Source organism: Gymnogyps californianus, chromosome 1 (assembly GCF_018139145.2).
Source record: "Gymnogyps californianus isolate 813 chromosome 1, ASM1813914v2, whole genome shotgun sequence".
NCBI classification, from domain to species: domain Eukaryota; kingdom Metazoa; phylum Chordata; class Aves; order Accipitriformes; family Cathartidae; genus Gymnogyps; species Gymnogyps californianus.
In genome coordinates, this window is record NC_059471.1 from 1,870,822 (window position 1) to 1,894,156 (window position 23,335).

General features: G+C 59.7%; 1 protein-coding gene across 1 annotated transcript in view; it reads right to left on the minus strand.

Annotated features, from left to right (window-relative positions):
• The window catches only part of ARHGEF17 (Rho guanine nucleotide exchange factor 17), a 39,022-nt gene that overhangs the window by 3,515 nt on the left and 12,172 nt on the right, over positions 1 to 23,335 (minus strand). Inside the window, exons 2-15 of the mRNA XM_050890942.1 lie at positions 8,777 to 8,854; positions 6,173 to 6,355; positions 5,674 to 5,790; positions 5,265 to 5,357; positions 4,284 to 4,460; positions 3,966 to 4,016; positions 2,877 to 2,986; positions 2,660 to 2,745; positions 2,404 to 2,522; positions 1,529 to 1,742; positions 1,342 to 1,415; positions 1,013 to 1,206; positions 675 to 925; positions 59 to 305 (exon numbers count right to left, since the gene is read on the minus strand). Of these exons, the coding sequence (XP_050746899.1) occupies positions 59 to 305; positions 675 to 925; positions 1,013 to 1,206; positions 1,342 to 1,415; positions 1,529 to 1,742; positions 2,404 to 2,522; positions 2,660 to 2,745; positions 2,877 to 2,986; positions 3,966 to 4,016; positions 4,284 to 4,460; positions 5,265 to 5,357; positions 5,674 to 5,790; positions 6,173 to 6,355; positions 8,777 to 8,854 (1,994 nt within the window). The remainder of the gene's footprint in view (positions 1 to 58; positions 306 to 674; positions 926 to 1,012; positions 1,207 to 1,341; positions 1,416 to 1,528; positions 1,743 to 2,403; positions 2,523 to 2,659; positions 2,746 to 2,876; positions 2,987 to 3,965; positions 4,017 to 4,283; positions 4,461 to 5,264; positions 5,358 to 5,673; positions 5,791 to 6,172; positions 6,356 to 8,776; positions 8,855 to 23,335) is intronic.

Consider the following 23,335-nt stretch of genomic DNA (forward strand, 5'->3'; position numbering starts at 1 on the left):
GGCTCACCCGGGATCGGGGTCCACCCCACGTATGTGTCCCCCTGTCCTGAGGACATACCAGCCGTCCTCGGTGCCCAACCACATGGAGCTTTGGTGGGCTTCAGGGTCAAGGCTGAGGAGGTCCTCGAGGCTGCCCCGGGTGAAGGAGCCGCGGCTGGAGCGGCGCAGGGCTCGCCCATCCGTGGGGCTCTCGCCGCGCCGGTTTTGGCCGTAGGTGCCAGTGATGGGCATGAAGCCGGGTTCTTGCTCTTCCTCCGAGCTCGTCGTCTCTGCCGTTGCCTCCTTGCAGCTCGGGATCTCTTCATCTGCGGAGGAGGAGGAGGAGGAGAAGGAGGAGGAAGGAATGGGTCAGACCAGGACCACCCGACACCCACCAAAGTGACGGGGAAGAGACCATGGGTCCCCTTGAGATGTCAAGCCCGGGGAGGACGTAGGGATGCTGAGCCCCAAAACCCACCAGGTTTTACCCGAAGCTGCCAGCCCCATCCCAGCACCATGGTGTTGGGTTGATGCCCCCCAACATCTCTTTTCCCAGGATTTCCTTGGCTCAAAAGCCTCCACCTGCAGATTTCCCCAAGGAATGCAAAGCAGAGTGGCCAAAACGATGGAGCTGCCCACCATTTTGGGGCAAAAAAGTGGTTTTTTTCGCTAAGCAGGGGCCGAGGAGGACTCACTGCCGAAGCTGGAGGAGATGGTGGAGTGGCTGGCTTGGCTCTGCAGCGTCCCTGAGGGACTGGGCGAGGACTCGTCATCCGTGTCATCACTATCAAAGGGCACCAGCTCCCTGTTGCCGCCGTCGACCGGCTCCGAGAGCTCCAGCGACGAACCCGAGATGGAGATGTGCAGGCACGGCTGCGGCCCCGCATCCTCCGGCTGCGCCGGCATCGGCTCCGAGGAGGGGCTGCCCACCGGCTCAGCACGCTCCCTGCCGCGACGAAGGGAGGGGGGAAAGAAGCAGCTCCAGCATCGCCCCGTGCCCGCCGGCTCCGCGGTGCCGGTGGGAATGTCCTACCTATACACCCGCTTGAGACCGGGCACGGAGGCGATGCAGAGGATCCTGGCGGAGCAGACGGCGATGCACGCCTCCACCGTGGGCTCCTTACGGATGCTGAGCAAACAAACCTGCCCCACGTAACCATCGCTGTTGCAAACCCAAACCTCGTGGGAACTTTCCGGGCTGCCGTGGCTGGGAGAAGCACAAGAAAACTGCAAGGGAGCAAAAGATGGGATGAGTTGGGTCATTCGGGAATGACGCAGGAGCTCTCAGCATCCGGCGGCAAGCCCACCGGGATGGAGAGGACCGCAGCTCCTGTGGGATGCTTGAATCCAGCCTCAAAGTACCTGCATCCCGCTCCGCGTCTTCATGATGGGGATGGCCTTGAGGAACTCCGGGTCCAGGCAGTTTTTGCTGGAAGCTGGGAAAATCAAATTGGAGGATGAAGAAGTGAGGGAGGAAAAGGGTCTACCAAAGCAGGGGTGTGATGCCGAGCCCACTACCCGCGTCCACCTCCCCGGTCCCTGGTGTTACCCAGCTTTTTCTTGGCGTCCTCGAAGGCTTGCTCAAAGCCGAGCCGGGCGTCGGGGTTGGGGAACTCAAAGATGAAGGACTCGGTGCCGTCGGCTTTGGTAGTGCTGAGCTCTACCTTGTTGGGGGGGAAAGCCATGCTGAAGGACAGGGATTGCTTCTCCGCCAGCTCCCGGTGGATGGAGGCCATCAGGTCCTTAATCACGTCATCCAGGCTCTGGGGACGGGGACAACGCTTCAGCTCTCAGGGACAGGCCACCACCAGCCATGTGCATGATGATGTCCCCGTCCATCCCCAAGCATCCTTCAGAGGCTGCCCCAACCCCATTGTGGCATTGAGGCTGGTGGCACCTGGGCCCTTTGAGGACACTCATGGCCACCAGCGCTTCCACGGGTTCTCCCTCCTGCCAAGGACATCCCAGTCGGTCCCACAGGGAAGGTGTCCAGCCAAGGGACAGCACTAGGGCCACCACGTGATGCTGACCCCGTCCATCCCCAAGCATCCTTCAGAGGCTGCCCCACCCTCCCTGTGGCTTTGGGGCTGGTGGCATCTGGGCTTTTTGAGGACATTCATGGCCACCAGCCCTTTCACAGGTTCTCCCCACAGAGGACATCCCAGTTGGTCCCATGGGGAATGTGTCTGGCCAGGGGACAGCACCAGAGCCACCACGTGATGCTGCCTCCATCCATCCCTGAGCATCCTTTGGAGGCTGCCCCAACCCGATTGTGGCTTTGGGGTTGGAGGTACCTGTGCCCTCTGAGGACACTCATGACCACCAGCCCTTCCACAGGTTCTCCCACCCACTGAGGACATCCTGGTCAGTCCTCCAGGGAACGTGTCCAGCCAGGGGAAAGCATCAGGGCCATCATCCCCATACCTGGTGGGGGAAGCTGAGGGTCTCCGACAGCTTGCTAACTTGCCCCAACGTGCTGAGGTCTTCATCCAGGCGGCAGATGCTTTTCTGGATGCTTTCCCGGTTGGTGGCTTGCGAGGCACCTGTGTGGGGACATGCGCGTGGCGTTAACCCCTTTCTCCCCGGCACTGCGCAGGGAAACCTTCTCCCCGCCAGCCAAGGATGAGCGATGGCTTTTGGGGTGGGGTGGGATGGGACACTCCAGCAGGCAGTGACAGACCTTTGACGATGTCCACGTCCTCCAGCGGCAGCTTCCAGAGCAGTTTGTACTTGCTGGCGGTGTCGATCACGCTGGCCGCCGTGTACCTGTGAGGTTGGGGGGGGATGGCTGAGCTGCACCCATGTTCCCAGCACCCTAAAGCCAGGCCAGCCGGTGGGGACAACCCTAACGACGTGGGTTAATCCCGGTGGGAGCCCCCAAGCCTGGTGGTACTCACAGGCTCATGGAGCTGCGGCGGAGGGAGCCCGACTTGCGCTTCAACGTGGTGCACACCAGCAGGTCCGTGAAGAGGAAGAAGGAGCGGTCCTTCTTCCCACCTACTGCCTTCTGTGGAGTGGTGGGAGACACCAAGGGGTTAACGTCCGGCCTCTTCACTGCCGGCGCTGGGAGTGGGGTCCCTGCCTCAGTTTCCCCATGCGCGGCCTTGGCATAGGGAGGCTGCGGGGTGGGATGAGTCCTCGCGAGGGCGGAAAGGGACATGAGTGCCATGGCCGTGCAGGCAAAGCCACAGGGTCCCACGGACAGGGAAGCGCCAGGGCCATGGGAACACCAGGCATGGGCTCACCAGGACCCCTGCAGTCTCCACCTCCAGCCTCTCTATCCACCCCTGGCCCAGGGCTGCTGTGGGCTCCCCCTGCCTCCTGCCGGCTCCCAAACCCATCTTATCCTCCCCCACACTTGGGGAATTTTATATTGTCCCCATTGATCTGTCATCGATCCATCTGTCCATCCTTCCATCCATCCATCCATCCATCCATCCATCCATCCATCCACCCATCCATCCGTTCTTCCATCCTTCCGTCCATCCCTTCATCCATCCTTCCGTCCTTCCATCCACCTTCCATCTGTCTGTTCTTTCCATCTGTCCATCCATCCATCCACCCGTCCTTCTGTCCACCCATCCATCCTTCCATCCATCTGTCCATCCTTATAGAACCATAGAATATCTCAAGTTGGAAGGGACCCATAAGGATCATCGAGTCCAACTCCCTGCTCCTTGCAGGACTACCTAACACTAAACTATACGAATAAGAGTGTTGTCCAGACACTCCTTGAACTCTGACAGGCTTGGTGCCGTGACCACTTCCCTGGGGAGCCTGTTCCAGTGACCAACCACCCTCTCAGTGAAGAACCTTTTCCTAATGTCCAATCTGAACTTCCCCTGATACAGCTTCCATCCATCCATCCATCCATCCATCCATCCACCCACCCGTAGCCTTCCATGGGCACACAGGCATCCCATGACCCGCAATCATAGCCTCCCACTGCCCCATCCGATGGTGACAAGGGACCATCCCGCTCTTACCACTTCCACGACCATCTCCTGGCGCAGGAACCTGCGGAGTGGGGCCTGGAGCTGTGGGGACAAGTTGGCTCGTGAGTGGGGAGCCCCGAGGGGGGACCCTCGTGGGCTTTGTCCCTGCCCCTGCGGCCCCCTGGCTCAGAACTGGCACCCCAGCCCCTTCCCAAACCCCCAGGAGCCCAACAAGGCCAAGTGATGATGGGGAGAGCAGGACCCGGAGAAGAAAACAAGTGGCTCAGACTGGATGACCCAGAAAGAGCAGAAATGGTTGCATTTTGGGGAGAAGGAAAGACCGACCCCATCTAAGACCCTCGTACATACGTCCTCCATCCCTTCGATGTGGGACTCAATCTCCTGCACGATCCGGGCGTTCCTCTCCACCTCCTCCGCGCTCTTCATGCCCTTGTTGATCCTCTCGGCCACTTGCTTGATGTTGCGCTGGGCATCGATGAGGAAAGGGTGGTCGGGATGGTCCTCTGGTGTGTGCTTCAGCAGGTCCTACCATGGGGACACAGCCGGGACGTCACCACGGGCAAAGCCTGGGCATCGGTGATGCCATGACACCTCCAAGCAAAAGCCCCTACCATGCTGGTGTGGCTGCTGGGGATGGAAACCAGCCCCATGCAGGAAAGGTTTTGCAAAGAAATGAAGCCTTGAGCTTTGGCCACCACCGGCCTGGTCTTTGCCACCCCTAAAGAGGCCACCAGCTCCTGAGAGCGCATCATCACCTTGCACGGACGCCCGAAATTCATCACTGGAAGTGTTCAAGGTGAGGTTGGATGGGGCTTTGAGCAACCTGATCTAGTGGAAGGTGTCCCTGCCCATGGCAGGGGGTTGGACTAGATGGTTTTTGAAGGTCCCTTCCAACCCAAACCATTCTGTGATTCTATGAAAGCGCATCCCCACCAGCCTCAGCGCCAGGGAGAGTGACCCTGGCACGGGGAAACTGAGGCACAGAGGGGGTGGCAGTGTGACCGGTCCCGAAATGGCACTGCAGTGTCCAACCTCCCAGCAGAAAGGTAGAGGGGAAGGGGACTGCACACCTGTAGGGACATGCTGGGGGGGGACAGCGGGGTGGCAGTCCTCAGAGTGACCATCCCCAGGAGGGCAGAGCTGTGCGCATGCCTGAGGACACCAACTTCGTGTCAAGGGATGGGAAAAGGGGCCGGGAGAGATGTGAGACCCCTAAAAGCTCCCCTTACATGGTAGGTGAGGAGGTGCCATGGTCTCACCCACTGCTGGCACGGCACAGATGGCCTCCTGCCTGCACCCGGCTGCCCGCACCCGGCTGCCCGCACCCACCTTCACCAGCAACTCGTATCGCGGGATCCTCTGCACCGGCTTGATCATCAGGTCGGACAGAGCCTGCTTCTCCTTGTTCTCCCGCATGCTTTGCTGCAAAACACCGGTGGGGGACAAGGATGGCCCCGTTAGGTGGGACCTAGCAGGGAGCCAGCGTCCCACCAGCCCAGGACCTGGAGCAACACCCGTTTGGGGTCAGGGTGACTCCTTTTTACACCATCCCGAGTAACTCTGGTTCATCCCAACCTAGCCTCTTTGCAATAAAACCAAGAAGAAGGTGGGGAGAAAAATCCCAGTCTGACCATAGGTTACCAGTTTACTCCCATTAACCCCACCCTGCCCCACCAGCAGCGTTGCAGGTGGCTCTGGACCTTGGCCAGCATCGATGGGGAGAGGAACCAGGACCCACCTCCAGGAACTTCATGAACGCCGGCCGGGCTTCCTTGGCGATCCTGACGGCATCCTTGGCGTTGAGGAAGTTATCGATGTAGGCAGAGTAGATGTTCACCAGCACATCCTTGGAGAACTGGGAGGGGAAAAGAGCCGGGAAAAAAGGGGATAGGTCCAGCATGGACCTCCCGGGCACGCCTGGGAGAAGCTGCCCCAAGGGTTAATCCTGGCTCTGGGCTGGCGCGGGGAGGGCTCCCCCTTGATTTTTCAGCCCTGACATTTCTGCTCCCGAGGCAGAAACGCCGAGCTGCAGACCCAGCTGGTCGCCGCAACACCCCGCCGTTACGCTAAGCAGACCGCGGGCCTGGAGATCGTCTCCTGTTCTCCATCTCAGGCGTGTTTGGCCTGTCCTTTAATCACTCCCTTGCCTCCTGCTCCGAAACTTCTCCTGCTGGGGCCGTGCCCGAGAGCGGGCACGCTTGGGTTCCCCGGGGGAAATCCACCCCGCGAGGACCTACCGACTGCACGAGGAGGTCGCCCACTTTCTGCTTCTCGTGCCAGTTCTGCACGCAGTCGTGGATCTGCTCCAGGAACTGCTCGTGGTGCTCCAGCAGCTCGGGGATCTGGTCGAAGATCTCGTCCACCAGCGATGGGTCGCACAGCAGCGAGTTCTCCGGCTGCTTCAGAGGCTTCATGTAACCCTGTGGGGAAGCAAAGGCATCGGGGTCCCCATAGATTTCTTTTCCCACCTCCCCCAGGATGAATTTTTCAACCCATGTAAACATGGGGATCAGTGGCATCCCGCAGCAGGGGGTTCCCCAGTGAACGCTGGGTTGTGGGACCCACCAGAAGGACCAGACAGCACCAGGTCCCAGCAGGTTTTGCACCCCAGCCTCCTTGGGTCCCGTCCCACCCGGTGCATCCCCACGGCACTGTGGGGAGTGGGACAGGTCTGCACGAGGAACCCCCAAAGCACAGCGTCCTCCGTCCCCCAGCCACGGCCTTGAGAGGCTCCAAATCTTTGCTGTCATGAGCCTTGGTCACCTCCATCTGCTACCTCCAGAACCTGACCTAGCTGGGAAATCATGGCAGCACCACCCTGGGATCCAAAAGCTGGTGCATTCCCGGTGGGATTTACAGTGCTTGGGACCAGGAGGGGCTGGAGCCAGCAGGGTGGATGCACTGGATCAAGCCCTGGACCACTTCTCCCAGAAGTCTCTCTTGGGCAATGGCCAACGAGCAATGCTCAGGGCCAGCAGAAAAAGCAGGTCCTCTGCAAGGCTGGGTGGGCGGCTCTGCTACGAAACCCCTTTCCTCCCCCCGTGGGGCAGAGCTGCGGAGAGGAGCAGTACCCCCAGGAACGGGAGAGCTGGATTTGCAAGGGATGCAGGATAAGAAAGGTCTTCTCAAGCCTTGCCACCTCCTCAGCCTGACCGGTATGGGGTGCTGGTGTCCTTCAGGATGTTGGGAGGACCATGGAGCTGAGCAGTGAGGACAGGACCCACCTCGAGCAGCTTCAGACATCTCCATCCAAGCTGGCGAAGCAGGAATCATTCCCCAAGGATGAGGTTCCTCAAGCTGATGGTGGGTATCTCCTGGAGACCCAGGTTGGAAGGGCCAAATCCTTCCTGAGGCTCTTAACCCACTTCACCTGCCCTACTGTGGCCAACACCTCCAGTGGGAGCTGGGCTGGGCTGTGCCATGCCTCCCACCCGCCATGAAATTGGGGGAGCGAGGACCAGATGGGGAAGAAGAGCATGGAGACAGCCCCCGCCTCGGCACACAATGAAAGCAGGCAGGGCTTGCCCACACACTATCTGGCTTGGCTGGAAGATGATGCTCCAGGGTGGTCCTTGTCCGTGCTAGCCACCATGTTACGTGCCACCGGGCCACGTCATGGATCCAAGCACCTTTTCCCTGCTGAGACGGGGAGCTGGGGGCATCCGGAGCCCTGTGACCTGCCCGCTAGAAAGCCACGTCCCCCTGGTTGCACTGTGCCAGGACGTGTCCCATGGGCAAGAGCTCCGGCATTAACGCCCCGTGGCTCCCACCCATGTCCAACCAGTCCCTCCAGTGGGGAACCGGTGAGCCCCAGCACGGCTGTCCTCTCCAACCAGCCTCTTGTCCCACCTCAAAGGAGGGCACAGCCCACGGAACAGCCTCCGTCCATGCCGAGACCAGCAGGGACACACCCCGTACGGCTTCCCCCAAAATAAGTGCCAGAGCCAGGGTCCTCTCACCCCTCCAAGCCAACATCTGCACTAGGAGCAGCCTCAAAGGGTCCTGCAGCAACATCTGGCAGAGCACATCTGGGTCCACCATGGGGGCATCCTCGTAGGGGGTTTATGGGAAAAGCCTGGCTGGGTGTTGGGATGATGGGTGCCCCATGCCCTCGTGGACTTGCCAGGCAGATGTCCTACAGGCACCGCTTCGTATCGAGCAGAGCAAGAGCTCTGATTTTTTTGGTGTTTCCACCTGCAGCGATGTGGTTGGACAACCCACACCTACACCAACGTGACCTAGTCTCCAGGGCGTTGACCACCATTAACCTTCTGAAACACCTTCATTAACATCTGAAACGTGGGGTGGACCCTCCGGCCAGGCTGCTCCAGGGGGGTTGGAACCAGCTCAGTAAAAAAAAAGGACCGAGAAAAACCCTTGGCCCATGGCTGCAGGTGATGCCGCTGAGCAGAAGATGGGGGGACATGGGAATGGGGGGGTGTAAGGGGTCCCCCATCATGGGATGGCCATCAGCAACGGCCCAGGAGATGGGGTGCAACATGAGGAACAGCTTTTGGGGGGCAAACATGGGAAGGGGCTTGGGGACACACTACCTGCCAGGTGACAACCCACCAGGAATGTTACGGGCTTGATTTGGGGGACAGAGGTGACCCCCACACCCCGTTCTTGACACTATTGCCATGCTGCTCCCAGCTCCGGTCCCGCTGTCCCCAACATCCCCACTGCCACCCGTCCCCAATCCACCCCCGTGCCGCATCGGTGCTGGTAGAGCACCCACAGCTGGGGGATCCGACTTGGGGTCCCCGGGGACGGTGACAAGCAAGAGACGATTACGCCGTGACATGGTTTGGGGTGTCACGTCCCTGGCCGTGCCACGTTACCTGCATCAAGGTGCGCAAGGACTCCACGTAGGACTGCTCCGTGTCCAGCAGCGTCATGATGACGTGTTTCCTCATGTCCTGCTCGGGTGGAAAAGACAGACAAGATGAGTTTTGGGGTGACACGATGGAGGGGAGCTACGTGGCGGGTGTCAGTGCCGGCGCGGGGGCTCGGCGGGGAGGCTGAACGCCGGAGAAGCCCGGCTGGCGTTCAGCTCCCCTCCGCTCCCTCTCCACCCCGATGGAGGAATCCGGGAGGATTAGGAAGTACATGACACCGAGCGCACAGAGACGCCTGGTTTCTTCCGCGGCCGCGTCAGGAGCCCGCCCTGGATCTCACAGCCCTACATGGGTCGGTCCCGGCGCCCTCCGTCTCTCCGGCGGCTCCACTCGGAGCGGTCCCGTAGGAATTTGCCTCCCGCCTGGCACCCCAGGCACCCCGGCGCTGGGCTGTGGCCCTGCAAGAGGGAGATTAATGGGGTGGTGGGGGGCACGGGGAGGTGGTGGTGTGGGATGGTCCGCCAGCCTTGGGAAGCAGATGGGTTGGGATCTTCTCGGTTGCGGGGCTCGGAGATCCCCCTCACACGCAGCACGTGGGGGGACGCCCCGGCAGCTCAGCCTGGGGGCGAGATGATCCAGAGTCCAGGGTGCAGAGACGCCCCGAAAGTTTTGGGTGCAGAGATGCTCCAAAGGCTCTGAGTGGAGAGACACCCCACAAGTTTTGGGGGCGAGATGCTGCAAGGGTCCTGGGTGCTGAGACACCCCAAAAGTTTTAGGTGCAGAGATGCTCCAAAGGCTCTGAGTGCAGAGACACCCCAAAAGTTTTGGGTGCAGAGATGCTCCAAAGGCTCTGAGTGCAGAGACACCCCAAAAGTTTTGGGTGCGAGATGCTCCAAAGGCTCTGGGTGCTGAGACACCCCAAAAGTTTTAGGTGCAGAGATGCTCCAAAGGCTCTGAGTGCAGAGACACCCCAAAAGTTTTGGGTGCGAGATGCTCCAAAGGCTCTGAGTGCAGAGACACCCCAAAAGTTTTGGGTGCGAGATGCTCCAAAGGCTCTGAGTGCAGAGACACCCCAAAAGTTTTGGGTGCGAGATGCTGCAAGGGCCCTGGGTGCAGTGGTTCCCCAAAAGTTTGGGGTGTGGAAGTACTACAAAGGTGCTGGGTACAGTGATACCCCAAATGTCTTGGGTGCAGAGATGCTCCAAAGGTGCAGAGATACCCCAAAAGTTTTGTGTGTGGATATGCTCCAGAGACTCTGGGTGTGAGATACCCCAAAAATTTTTGGTGCAGAAATGCTCCAAGGGCCCTGGGTTCAGCGATACCCCAAAAGTTTTTGGTGCAGAGATGCTCCAAGTGCCCTGGGTGCACAGATATCCCAAAAGTTTTGCATGCGTAGACTCTCCAGAGACCCTGGATGTGAGACACCCCCAAATGTTTTGGGTGCGGAGACCCTCCGCTGGCCCTAGGAAAGGAGATGCTCCAAGGTGCTGGGTATGGAGATTGCAATGGTCCTGTTCATGGAGACCGTCCAAAGGCCCTTGGTGCAGAGACACCCCAAGCTTTGAGTGCAGGGACACCCCAAAGGCCCTGGGTGCAGAGACACCCCAAGCTGTGGGTGCAGGCACATCCCGAAGGCCCTGGGTGCTTGGACACCCCAAAGCCCTTGAGTGCAGAGACACCCCAAGCTGTGGGTGCAGAGACATCCCAAAGGCCCTGGGTGCTTGGACACCCCAAAGCCCTTGGGTGCAGAGACACCCCAAGCTGTGGGTGCAGGGACATCCCAAAGGCCCCTGGGTGCTTGGACACCCCAAGCTGTGGGTGCAGGGACATCCCAAAGGCCCTGGGTGCTTGGACACCCCAAGCTGTGGGTGCAGAGACATCCCAAAGGCCCCTGGGTGCTTGGACACCCCAAGCTGTGGGTGCAGGGACATCCCAAAGGCCCCTGGGTGCTTGGACACCCCAAGCTGTGGGTGCAGAGACATCCCAAAGGCCCTGGGTGCTTGGACACCCCAAAGCCCTTGGGTGCAGAGACACCCAAGCTGTGGGTGCAGGGACATCCCAAAGGCCCCTGGGTGCTTGGACACCCCAAGCTGTGGGTGCAGAGACATCCCAAAGGCCCTGGGTGCTTGGACACCCCAAAGCCCTTGGGTGCAGAGACACCCCAAGCTTTGAGTGCAGGGACACCCCAAAGGCCCTGGGTGCAGAGACACCCCAAGCTGTGGGTGCAGGGACACCCCAAAGGTCCTGGATGCCCGGACACCCCTAAGGCACATTTGGACATCCCAAATGTTGTGGGTGCAGGGATGCCCCAAAGGCCCCGAGGAAAAGGATCCTCCAAAGGTCCTGGGTGCTCAGACACCCCAACAGCCCTGGGTGCAGGGATGCCACCAACAGTCCTGGGTGCAGATGTGTCCCCCATCTCCTTGTGGGATGAACCCATGTCCCCCAGCCACGTGGGGCTGTGTCCCCCCCACTGCTCCCAGCGGCGATCTGTGCTGCGAAGCTGCTCTGCAGCCACGGGAGGAAGGTTTAGCCCAACCATCCTCATCACGGATGGAGGCCATCATCTCCCCGGCGGTCCCCAGGGAGTACTGGGGAGGGATCCTGGCCAGATCCTGCTCGGTGCTGGAGAACAGAGCTGTGCCTCAGTTTCCCCACTCACCCACCAAGCTGATATCAGCCTTTTCAGCCAAGCAAGGAGGAAACTGCTGTCTAGAGCCAAATATTATGGTGACGGGTCCAAGTCCCCCCCCCCAGGAAATCTGCCCCCCCAAAACACGGTGATGCTGGAGTCCTTGGGGACACCGCCTGAGACCTCCCCACTTCGTTACAGCCTGAAAGTTTATTAACACTCTCACCGCCGGACTAATTTGTTGTAATTATGGGCTGAAGGGCCCCCACCGGAGGATGGGCTTTAGGGATACAGAGCACCTGACCCACCCCCACCCTGCCTCAGTTTCCCCAACCCTCGCACAGCCTGTAGTTCCCCGCCTCGATATGATGCTCCCAGCATTTTCGGGAGCTGTCCCAGCTCAGGATGAAAGCAAAGGGCCAGATCGGTGAGCTGAACAGGCTCAGCACCGCACACCGCACCGGTGGCGGGGGACTTGCAGCAGTGGGGAGAGGCAGGATGAGGCCCAACTGTTGGCAACGGGATTTTTTCCACCATTAAGGCAGTGGTATTATCCTGGTGGGGGGAAAATCCCGCTGGGATGAGCAGGAGCTGGGGGTAACGCACCATCCTGGCAGGGTGAAGCAGTACCCAGGCGTGGGCAGGATGCGCCCCACTGCATCCCTTACCCCAGCAAAGCCTCTCCCCGGTGGGGCTGATGTTGCTTCGGTCTCCATCAGCAGATGGGGACGCCCCCGCTGCACCCCGGCCTCATCCTGCCTCCCCCGAGATGCTCAGCACCCTCAGGATCAGCCCCCGCTGCGACGGGAATTGGGGGCATTTCCCCACCAGCCGACGCCTCCGCGGTGTAAATCAGCATTGCGGGGTTGGGGGGGGGGGTGGCAGCGATGGCTCCAGCCCCCCATCACCCTCTCCGGGTGGGAACATCCCCCTCCCCCCGCAATCTGGAGAACCCCAGGGGTAGCAGGCTGAGGATGAGGATGGAGGCGCCGTTGCCACGGCAATCGCGGTCCAGACCCCGCAGGTGCCAGGTTCTGCTGGGCGCACACGTGTCCAAACATGACGCATCCATGCACCCCCCCCATATAACCCCCCCATCTCACCAGACACCCCCCCACCACCACCATTCCATCCCCAGGACCTCCCCCCCCCCAATCCCTTTTCGCATCACCTCGGTACCACCGCGACTGCCGCAACCCTTCTCCGGCAGCTCCTCGGCCGCCCCGCCGAGCCCGGAGGCGGCGAAGGCCGCGTCGATGCCGTCCCCGATGTCTCGCATGTCCTCCAGCGCGATGGTGAACTGCGCCAGAGTCCTCACCATCTGCAGCATGCGGGTCCCGGGGGTCGGTCCGTCCCACGCGGCCCAAGGAATAAAAAAAATTATATATATATATATATACACACACACACACACACACACACACCAGGTCTCCCCTTTAAAATAGCTGGAACGCTGCGCTGGGATGCAGCAAGGAGGGAAATAAAATAGAGGAGCTATTTATATTGATAGGGTTCTCTGTGTGTGTGTGTGTGTATATATATATATATATAAAAAAAAAGCCCTCCCGCAGAGTGGCTGCAGGATGCGTGAGGCGGGCGTGCGCCTGCGTCCGTGGCGGCACGCGGGTCCCCGGCCCCGGGTGCTACCGAGGCACGGGCAGGCGAGAGCAATCGGAGACGGAGGCAGAGCCGTGCCCACACACAGACGCGCGCGGATGCAGGCAGGGCCGGATCCTGCTGGGGGGGTGCTGTTGGAGAGGCTTTGCCCGAGGACGATGCTGTATTGGGGGGACGGGGGACGGACGGGATGACAGCTTCTTGGGGCATGTGATTTTGTGGGGGGTGCACAGATGATGCTGGGTTGGGGTGCTCAGCATCCTTGGGGTCTCCATCCCCATCAATGGGGAGTCCCCGGCTACCGTGTCCCCCTCCTTGACCTTGCAGACAGGGAAACTGAGGCACGGAGCAAGCCTGCTCCTCCCCCTCCCCCCCCCCCATCATCACCTCAGCACCCACATCCCTGCTTGCCGGGTGATGCACCCTGCCCGGATCCGTTTGCAACACTCCCCTCCTGCTTCGTTAATTAAATCTAATTAGCCGCTCACCCCGTTTCCACAGCAACAGCGTGCAGCAGGGCTGTGTCCTCCCATTGCAGCCAGTAAATTTCCTCTTGGTAATGAGGATGATGAGCACCCTCCCCAGGGTGCATGGCAGAGAACGGCCAACTCGGTGCATATAATGAGAGGGGAGCTGCAGCAGCCTTAAATACACCCCAGCACTGGGATCAGGGAGGAGGGACCCACAGCACCCGACGTGGGCACGATGGGTGCCTGCGCTGCACCCGATACAGCTAATTGCATTGGGGATAATGAGGCTGTTTGCAACGCAGTCGCTCCTGCAACTCCTCCGGCAGCACCGCGGTCATCCCAGACCCGTTTCTGTTGTGACCCCAGACCCATTTAGGTCGCAATCCCAGACCCACAGGGGCTGCAACCTTGGGCCCACCTGCATCGCAATCCCAGACCTATCTGGGTTGCAATCCCGGGCCATTCTGGGTTGCAATCCCAGACCCATTTGGGCTGCGATCCCAAACCCATCTCAGTTGCAGTCCCGGGCCCATCTGTGTTGCAGCCCTGGACCCATCTGGGATCCAATCCCAGACCCATTTCTGTTCTAATCCCTGTTTTATTTGGGTTGCAATCCCAGACTCATTTCTGTTGCAATCCCAGACCCATCAGGGTTGCAATCCCAGACCCATTTGGGCTGCAACCCCAGGCCCATCTGTGTTGCAATCCCCAGACCCGTTTCTGTTGCAGTCCTGGGCCCATCTGGGTTGCAAGCCCGACCCATTTGGGTTGCAATCCTGGGCCCATTTGGGCTGCAACCCCTGGCCCATCTGCATTGCAATTCTAGATCCATCTGGGTTGCAATCCCAGACCCATTTCTGTTGCAATCCCAGACCCAGCTGGGTTGCACATCTGGGCCCATGTGCGTTGCAATCACAGGTCCATCCGGGCTGCAATCCTGGGCCCGTCTGGGTTGCAATCCCAGACCCACTCGGTTTGCGATCCTCGGTCCATCTGTGTTGCAGTCCTGGGCTCGTTTGGGTTCCAATCCCAGACCCATTTGGGTTGCAATCCCAAACCCATTCCTGTTGCAATCCCAGACCCATCAGGGCTGCAACGCTGGGCCCATCTGCATTGCAATTCCGGACTCATTCGGGTTGCAATCCTGGGTCTGTCTTGCATTGCAATCCCAGACCCATCTGGTTGCAATCCCGGACCCACCTGGGTTGCAGTTCTGGACCCATTTGGGCTGTAACCCCAGAACCATCTGGGTTGCAATCCCAGACCCGCTTGGTTTGCAATCCTGGGTCCATCTGTGTTGCAGTCCCGGACTCATTTGGGTTGCAATCCCCGATCCACCTGCCTTGCAATCCCAAACCCATTCCTCTTGCAATCCCAGACCCATCAGGCTTGCAAACCTCGGTCCATCTGCATGGCAATCCCCGATCCATCTGGACTGCAATCCCAAACCCATTCCTCTTGCAATCCCAGACCCATCAGGCTTGCAAACCTGGGTCCACCTGCATGGCAATCCCCGATCCATCTGGTTTGCAATCCCAAACCCATTCCTCTTGCAATCCCTGCCTCGTTTAAACTGCAACCCCAGCCCCAGCTGGCCTGCGACGCCGTGACGCTGCGACGCCGTGACGCTGCGATGGTGACCTGGCCGCTCCGCCTGCAGCAACGCCCTCGAGCCCTCCCACGGGATCGCCTGGCCCGGGGGCGAGCAGGAGGATCCCTCCATCCGCAGAGGGTCCTTCCCGCTCCCCAAACACCACCCTTGAATCGATCCCTTCATCTTCCCGCAGTAGCTTTGCAAGTAGATTCTCCGGTGTCTACTATTAAGGTTGAGCTTTCTGCTGACGGGTTTAAAAACCTCTCTCAAACCCACCCAACCTCTTCGGATGTTATCAGGGAGGAAGGATGGATGGATGGAGAAGGGTTAAGCCCGTCGCTGCCGGGATCAGGGAAGGAGCCAGCCTGGATCCTGCTATATGCAATTCAGGGGCCCAACGGAGGTCATCTCGTCGTCACCCAGGAAAGAAAAAGCCGGAGCGATGCCGGCCGGCCCCGTCGGCCGCTGAGCCCGGACCCCCCTGCGCGCGGCCCGCAGCCCACAGGAAATTCCTGGGAGTGTTTGGCCACTCCAACAGCGCTGCCTATTTTTAGGGCCGTCTAAAATATGAGCCGGTTATTTTTAGCAGCGCGGCTCTTTGTAAACACCTTTAGATTTCCTTTCGGATCAGCCTTTTTTTTTTTTTTTTTTTGCAACCTGGGTGTTTCCTCCCCCCAAAACCCCCAAACCCTCCTGGGAAAAGCATCCCGATCCCTTGGGATGGAGCCAAGGGGTTCAGCCCCCATCCCAAAGGCTTGTGCCAGCGTCACGAGGATGCTCCCAAAACCCCAAAGATGGAGCGGATCTGGCACTGAGGATTTGGGGGACGATTCAGCGGCACCCCAAACGCGGGATGGGGGACTCGGAGAGGGGGTTTTCCCCCAGTTTTTCCCTCCAGCATTGGAAATACAACCCCGCTTGGCCTCCTGAAGAAGGATGGGAGCTCTCCTAGCTTGCTCTATTTTATTTTTTAATAAAAAATCCGGATGCAAATCCATTATTTTGCTTTTCCCCACCCGAGTGTAGCAATGCAGGAGGAGCCTGAGCATCCCCGGGGATTTTAAAACATCTTAAAATATTAAAAAAAGGACCTGGCAAATCGTGTCCTGCCTCCACCCCCTGCAAACAAAGAGGCATCGATGGAGGAAAATCCTAAAAACTTCATTTTTTAAAGAAAAATGGGGGTTTAGGGGAAAGGGAGAGCAGGGATGTACTTCCATGAGGAATCCCACCCATCGCGGCAACCTCTGGCCTTTGAGCCCAGCCCGAGACCGCGCACACATCGGTGCATGTAATGACGCCGCTTGCAGCCCCTCCGAGGAACTCCTCCCCACCCCCCCAAACCCCGCTGCTGGCAGGAACCGGGTCGCCGAAGCTGGGGACGCGCGGGAGGGTGTCACACGGGCTGTCACCACCCGGCTGGGATGCTAAAATCACATCCCACGGGAGGGGGGATCTCCGTCTCCCCGGAGAAGCCGTTTCACTTCAAAATTCCCTTCCTGGACCCGCAACACGCAGCGTTTCTCTGAGGTCAGCGGTGTAATGAGTTGTGCCAGGGCTCAGCCATACCCAGGATGAGCTGTAGTGGGGAATTTTGACCCCGAGACCTCGCTTTGGGGCAAAAAAAATCCAGGTTTAGGAAAAATCTGGAGCGTTTCGGACTATTTTGGGAGTGGGATTTGCCGCTCGGGGCCTTCCCAGCTCATCCTTCCCGCAGCTGCCAAAGGAGGAGCTAGCCCTGCTTCGAGCAAAATTATTCCCACCCCTCCAAAATGTGCCAAAATTTTAAGAATAAATAAATACAAGTTGTTTTTCCCCCCGTTATGGCTTGTCCCCGCTGCCAGCTCCCGATGCTCCGCACTGCTGGGTTTGGAATTCTCTAGGGTCTTGTAGTAGAGTTGTGCTAGGAGTAGCCTGAATCTCGGCACCTCCTTGAGACCTCCACTCCCAGTTTGGAAGAAACTGGGGGGAACTGGGATTTCTGCACCTTTTCTTTCCCTGGATGCTTCTTCCCGGAGCAGATCCCACTAGAGGGAGCTGGGACATAGTGGGAGCCACTGGCCCATGGGGACAGTCCCCTGCCCCAGGGAGCCTGCAGTGTATGGCGAACGCCCAAGCTTAACAATTTTAACGCACCCTTGGCTTTATTTCTACCAAAACCCTGGGGAAAAAAGGCTCGGAAACAAAACCGGACCCGCTTCCATCCATCCCAACGTGACGAGCAAACACCTCCGCAGCAAACGGCATCATCCCGACACGTAAAACTTGCTCGCGCAGCCGGAAAAACCCCTGGCTGGCACCATCATCCAAAACAGGATGATGCTATTACATCCAATTCCGTATTTCCTCAGTTTCTGGCAGGAAAATCGCTTGGAAAAATCGCATTATCTCCTCTCGGGATGTTTGTAAGCAGGAGGTTTGATTGCTTTTTGTAGGGCTTTCAAGGCAAACCCATCCAACCTTCACCTTGGGATCAACGATGCTCAGCCATGTGTCCCACACAGCTCTGTGCCACAGGGGTGGAGGGACGGCAGCCACCAGCCAGGGGAAGACCTTGCTTTGCTGGGTACCAGTCCCCGGCATCCCTGGGTACCAGTCCCTGGCATCCCTGGGTACCAGTCCCTGGCATCCCTGGGCACCCACCACCTCCATCCCTGGACATCAGTAACTCCCATCCCTGGTACCAGTACTCCCCATCCCTGAGTACCAGTCGCCGCATCCCTGGGCATGTCACTCTATCCCTGGGTACCAGTCACCCCATCCATAGCATCAACCACCACCACCCCCGGGTACCAGTCACCTCCATCCCTCGTACCAGTCAATTCCATCCCTGGGCACCAGTCTCCTCTATCGCTGGGCACCAGTCACCACATCCCTGGGTACCAGCCACCACCATCCCTGGGTACCAGTTTCCCCATCCATGGTACCAGTCCCCCCAATCCCTGGGCACCAGTCACCTCCATTCCTGGCTACCAGCCACATCCATCCCTGGTACCAGTCACTGCCATCCCTGGGTACCAGTCACCGCCATCCCCGAATACCAGTCATCTCCACCCCTGGGACCAGCCACCTCCATCCCTGGGTACCAGTCCCTGGCATCCCTGGGTACCAACCCCTGGCATCCCTGGGTACCCACCACCTCCATCCCTGGACATCAGTAACTCCCATCCCTGGTACCAGTACTCCCCATCCCTGAGTACCAGTCGCCGCATCCCTGGGCATGTCACTCTATCCCTGGGTACCAGTCACCTCCATCCCTCGTACCAGTCAATTCCATCCCTGGGCACCAGTCTCCTCTATCGCTGGGCACCAGTCACCACATCCCTGGGTACCAGCCACCACATCCTGGGTACCAGCCACCACCATCCCTGGGTACCAGTTTCCCCATCCATGGTACCAGTCCCCCCAATCCCTGGCACCAGTCACCTCCATTCCTGGCTACCAGCCACATCCATCCCTGGTACCAGTCACTGCCATCCCTGGGTACCAGTCACCGCCATCCCCGAATACCAGTCATCTCCACCCCTGGGACCAGCCACCTCCATCCCTGGGTACCAGTCAACCCATCCCTGAGTACCAGTCATCTCCACCGCTGATACCAGCCACCGCCATCCCTGGGTACCAGTCCCCTCCATCCCTGGGACCAGCCTCCTCATCCCTGAATACCAGTCACCCCATCCCTGGGTACCAGCCCCCTCCATCCCTGGGACCACCAGGCCCCGTGTCCTGGAGAAACCACCCACCACATCCCGGGGGAAGACAAGGACCTGTGCCGCAGAAGAGGGCCCGGCTGACGCCGTACAGCATCACGTCCGGGGCTGCATCCCCTCCCCGCCCAGCCGCTCGCTCTTCTCCCACGGGTAAGAAAAGTCCGAGCCGCTTTCTGAAGCATAACTTCTTGAAAGGAAATAAGAGCATAAATCAGCAGCTCTGATTCAGCTCCGCTTCGGTTACTAAAAATACTCCCGTGTTTATTCGCAGTCCTGGGGCTGGAGATGTTTGCTTTTCCCTCGGTCGTGGTTTTTCCCAGGCTCCTAGCTCGCAGAGGAGCCTTGATTTGTTCAGGGATGCTCCCATGGAGAAACCCGGCGGCACAACCGCCTCCGGGATGGGGAGGAAGAGGAGGAGGAGGAGGAGGAGGAGGAGGAGGAGGAGGAGAAGGGTGGCTTCAGCCCCAAATGGATGCGCCGAGAATTCGGTTGTTTTCCCTTCTTTGACTTCTCGGCTGCAGTGATTCATCCTGGGAGGACACGGCCTGGCTGTAATTCTGCTTTTTAAGTGTGAGAAAAAAACCAGGAATAAAAATAAAGGAGTCGGAGCAATTTTTTCAGGGCCGAGTGGAAGGATGCTGGGCATCCCCGCGCTGTCCCGGTGAGCGGCAGTGCCGGGAGCGGCGCCGGTGGGATGGGGAGTGGGGAGACGGCGGGAGGCTCATTTCCCGAAGCAACAAAAATTCATCCTCTAAATGCGTCGCGGGGCTTTTCCCATGGGATTTTCACTTGAAATCAGGGTTTGCATCACCGGTGCCGGGGTCTGAGGGGTTCCCTGCCCCCACCCCCCACCAAAATATGAGGCTCAGGGTCACGCTGGCACATCTCAGGGCATCCTTCCTCCACCGCCAGCAGCACCCCACGGGTCCCCCCCTCCTCATGCTCCCCTCCCACCCGATCCACGATGCTCACCCCAATTTATTCCCCCCCCCCCGCCGCCCCCGGCTACCATCCATCCCCCGGCGCATTTGCAGAGCCCTTGCAAAACTCGTGTCGCCACGGGCCAGGGCGCAGCGGGGGGCTTGCCGGCCCCCCGTTTGCAGCCAGCCTTTGCCGAGCCCTAGAGCAGCTTTCACCAAATATGGAAGGTTTTTTTTGCCTCCGGTTTTCGGCACGCAGGCCGCGGCCCAAGAGCGCAGCTTTCCAGATGCTGAGGTCAGCCGTGCTCTTCTCCTCCCTCTCCTTCTCCGCCGCCTCCCGGCGTGCTTGGCCCCGCACCCGCCGGGCGAGGGGTAACGCCACCCCCCGACTCGCCAGCAGCCCGGGATCCCCCACCAGCATCCTCCGCTGCTGGCACAAGCCGCACCCCGCATCCCGCAGCACCTCAAAAGCAATAGTTATCGGGATTTTGCGGGGAGAGGGAAGCCAGGGAGGAGAAAGGTGCCCGATACCAGCACCCTTTGGCATCGCCGCTGGGTGCCAGCCTGGCACATGTGGGTAGGACGTGCCCCGGGTGCCTGGTGGCATGGGGCATGGATCCAGGTGAGGGGGGTGCAAGCAAACTTGGGGTACCCAGGAGGGCGTTGGCCTGGCACCCAGGGGGTGATGGGCACCAGGAGCCATTGGGCACCGGGAGCTGATGGGCACCCAGGAGCCAAAGGGCACCCAGGAGTTGATTGGTACCCAGGAGCCGATGGGCACCCAGGAGCCAAAGGGCACCCAGGATTTGATTGGTACCCAGGAGCCGATGGGCACCCAGGAGCCAAAGGGCACCCAGGATTTGATTGGTACCCAGGAGCCGATGGGCACCCAGGAGCCAAAGGGCACCCAGGAGTTGATTGGTACCCAGGAGCCGATGGGCACCCAGGAGCCAAAGGGCACCCAGGAGCTGATTGGTACCCAGGAAATGACGGGCACCAGGAGCTGATGGGCACCCAAGAGCCAAGAGGCATGCAGGAGGCACTGGGCACCCAGGAGCTGATGGGCACCAGGAGCAGATGGGCACCAGGAGCCGATGGGCATCCAGGCCTCCATGTGGACCCAGAATTCCGGAGGCACCAGAAGCCGAGAGGTATCCAGGAGGCAAAGGGTACCCAAGAGTTGATGGATGCTCAGAGGCTGATGGATGCCCAGGAGCTACCCTGGAGTCCATGGGCACTCAGGAACTGATGGGCACCAGGACCTGGCAACACCAAGGAGCTTATGGGCACCCAGGAGTCCATGGGCACTCAGGAGCCAACAGACACCCAGCAGTCCATGGGCACCCAGAAGCCAATGAGCATCCTATGGGCACCCAGGAGCTGACGGATGCCCAGGATCCAGTAGGTACCAGGAGTCCATAGGCACCCATGAATCAACAAGCACAAAGGAGCTGGTGGATACCCAGGAGCCAACAGACACCCAGGAGCTTATGGGCATCCAGAGCCCACGGGCACCCAAGAACTGATGGATGGCTAGCATCCAACAGGTACCCAGGAGTCCATGGGCACCCACGAATCCACACACAACCGGGAGCTGACAGACACCCAGGAGCTGACAGGCACCCAGCAGCCAACAGGTACCCAGGAGTCCATGGGCACCCAGAAGCCCATAGGCACCCAGAAGCCAATGGGAACCCAGAATGCATGGGGATGCAGGAGCTGATGGATTCCCAGGATCCAGCAGGTACCAGGAGTCCATGGACACCCACAAATCCCCAAGCAACCACAAGATGACAAGCACCCACGAGCTGATGGGCACCCAGAAGCCAATGGGCACCCAGAATGCATGGGGATGCAGGAGCTGATGGATTCCCAGGATCCAGCAGGTACCAGGAGTCCATGGACACCCACAAATCCACAAGCAACCACAAGATGACAAGAACCCACGAGCTGATGGGCACCCAGGAGACAACAGGTACCAGGAGGCCATGGGCACCCACAAATCCACAAGCATCCAGGAGCTGACGGATACCCAGGAGCTGATGGACAGCCAGGAGCTGATGGGCACCCAGGAGCTGATGGGCACCCAGGAGCCAACAGGTACCCAGGAGCCCATGGGCACCCAGGAGCTGATGGACATACAGGAGCCAGGAGCCCCGAACAGCCCATTCCATGCCCCTGCCCCAGCCCTTCTCATTCCCCCCCCCGGCCTGGATCCATGCCCTTGGCAGCAGCCTGGGTGCAACCACCAGGAGAAGACCCACTTTGTGCCCACGCCAGCCTCCATCCCCAGCGTCACCCGTGCCCCACGGACACCCAGCCCTGCAGCACCCCATGCTCGGCGGGTCCCCTCGTCCAGCACGGCTGCAACCGGGGTGGCAGGGAGCTGGGGGGGGGGGGGGGTGACCATGGACCTCGCCAGGAACGCCCACATCCCACGTCACATCACGGCGAGGCGAGAGGTGACGCCTTCCCTGCCATGTCATTGTCACAGCGGCACCCCAGGGCGGCGGGGGGGGGGGAGCGAAAAAAGGGTGTTTCAGCATCTACTGACCTGCACCGGGTTCGGACGACCAAGGGACGAGTCCCCTCTCCGCTTACTGAGGCTCTGAGCCATCTACATCCCATCTCACCGGGGTTTTGGGCAACCAAACAAAAAAATAAAGGACCAAAACTGATCCCCTACTGCTAGCGACGGCGTTTCTGCCGAGGGGTCAAGATGAAACCCTTCCAAAAAAAAAAAAAGCAAAAAAGAAGGATGCCAAATCAGGGCAGGCCGACGAGTCTGCTGCTACTCCGGCTAAAAAAAGCAGGAAACCATATCCCGGGCTTGGAGATGCCAATCTTCCCATGCAAACAACTCCCTTCTTGTTTTTTTTGGAGAGTACCGGAGGGCTCGGGAACAGGCGGTCACAAATAGCAACTCCACGGCACCGCCAACGAAACGTTCTCCAGCCCCAGGAACCAGGCAGGGATGCTGGTGTCTCCATGTTGGGATGGTGGTTCCTCTGGAGGGGACCTGGTGGCAGCTGTCCCCATGTCAGGATGGTGGCTTCTCTGGAGGGGACCCGGTGGTGGCCGTCCCCATGTCAGAATGGTGGCTTCTCTGGAGGGGACCCAGTGGTGGCCATCCTCATGTCGGGATAGTGATTCCTCCAGGGGGACCTGGTGGTGGCTGTCCCCTCATTGGGATGGTGACTCCTCCAGGGGGGACCTGGTGGTGGCTGTCCCCCCACTGGGATGGTGGTTCCTCTGGAGGGGACCTGGTGGCAGCTGTCCCCATGTCAGGATGGTGGCTTCTCTGGAGGGGACCCGGTGGCGGCTGTCCCCATGTCAGGATGGTGGCTTCTCTGGAGGGGACCCGGTGGTGGCCATCCCCATGTCGGGATAGTGATTCCTCCAGGGGGACCTGGTGGTGGCTGTCCCCTCATTGGGATGGTGACTCCTCCAGGGGGACCTGGTGGTGGCTGTCCCTCCACTGGGATGGTGGTTTTTCCGGAGGGGACCTGGTGGTGGCCCTTCCCACGCTGGGATGGTGGGTCCTCCAGAAGAAACCTGGTGGTGGACACTACCACAGATGTCCTTTTCTCAGCACATCCATGCAGAGATGTCCTAGTTG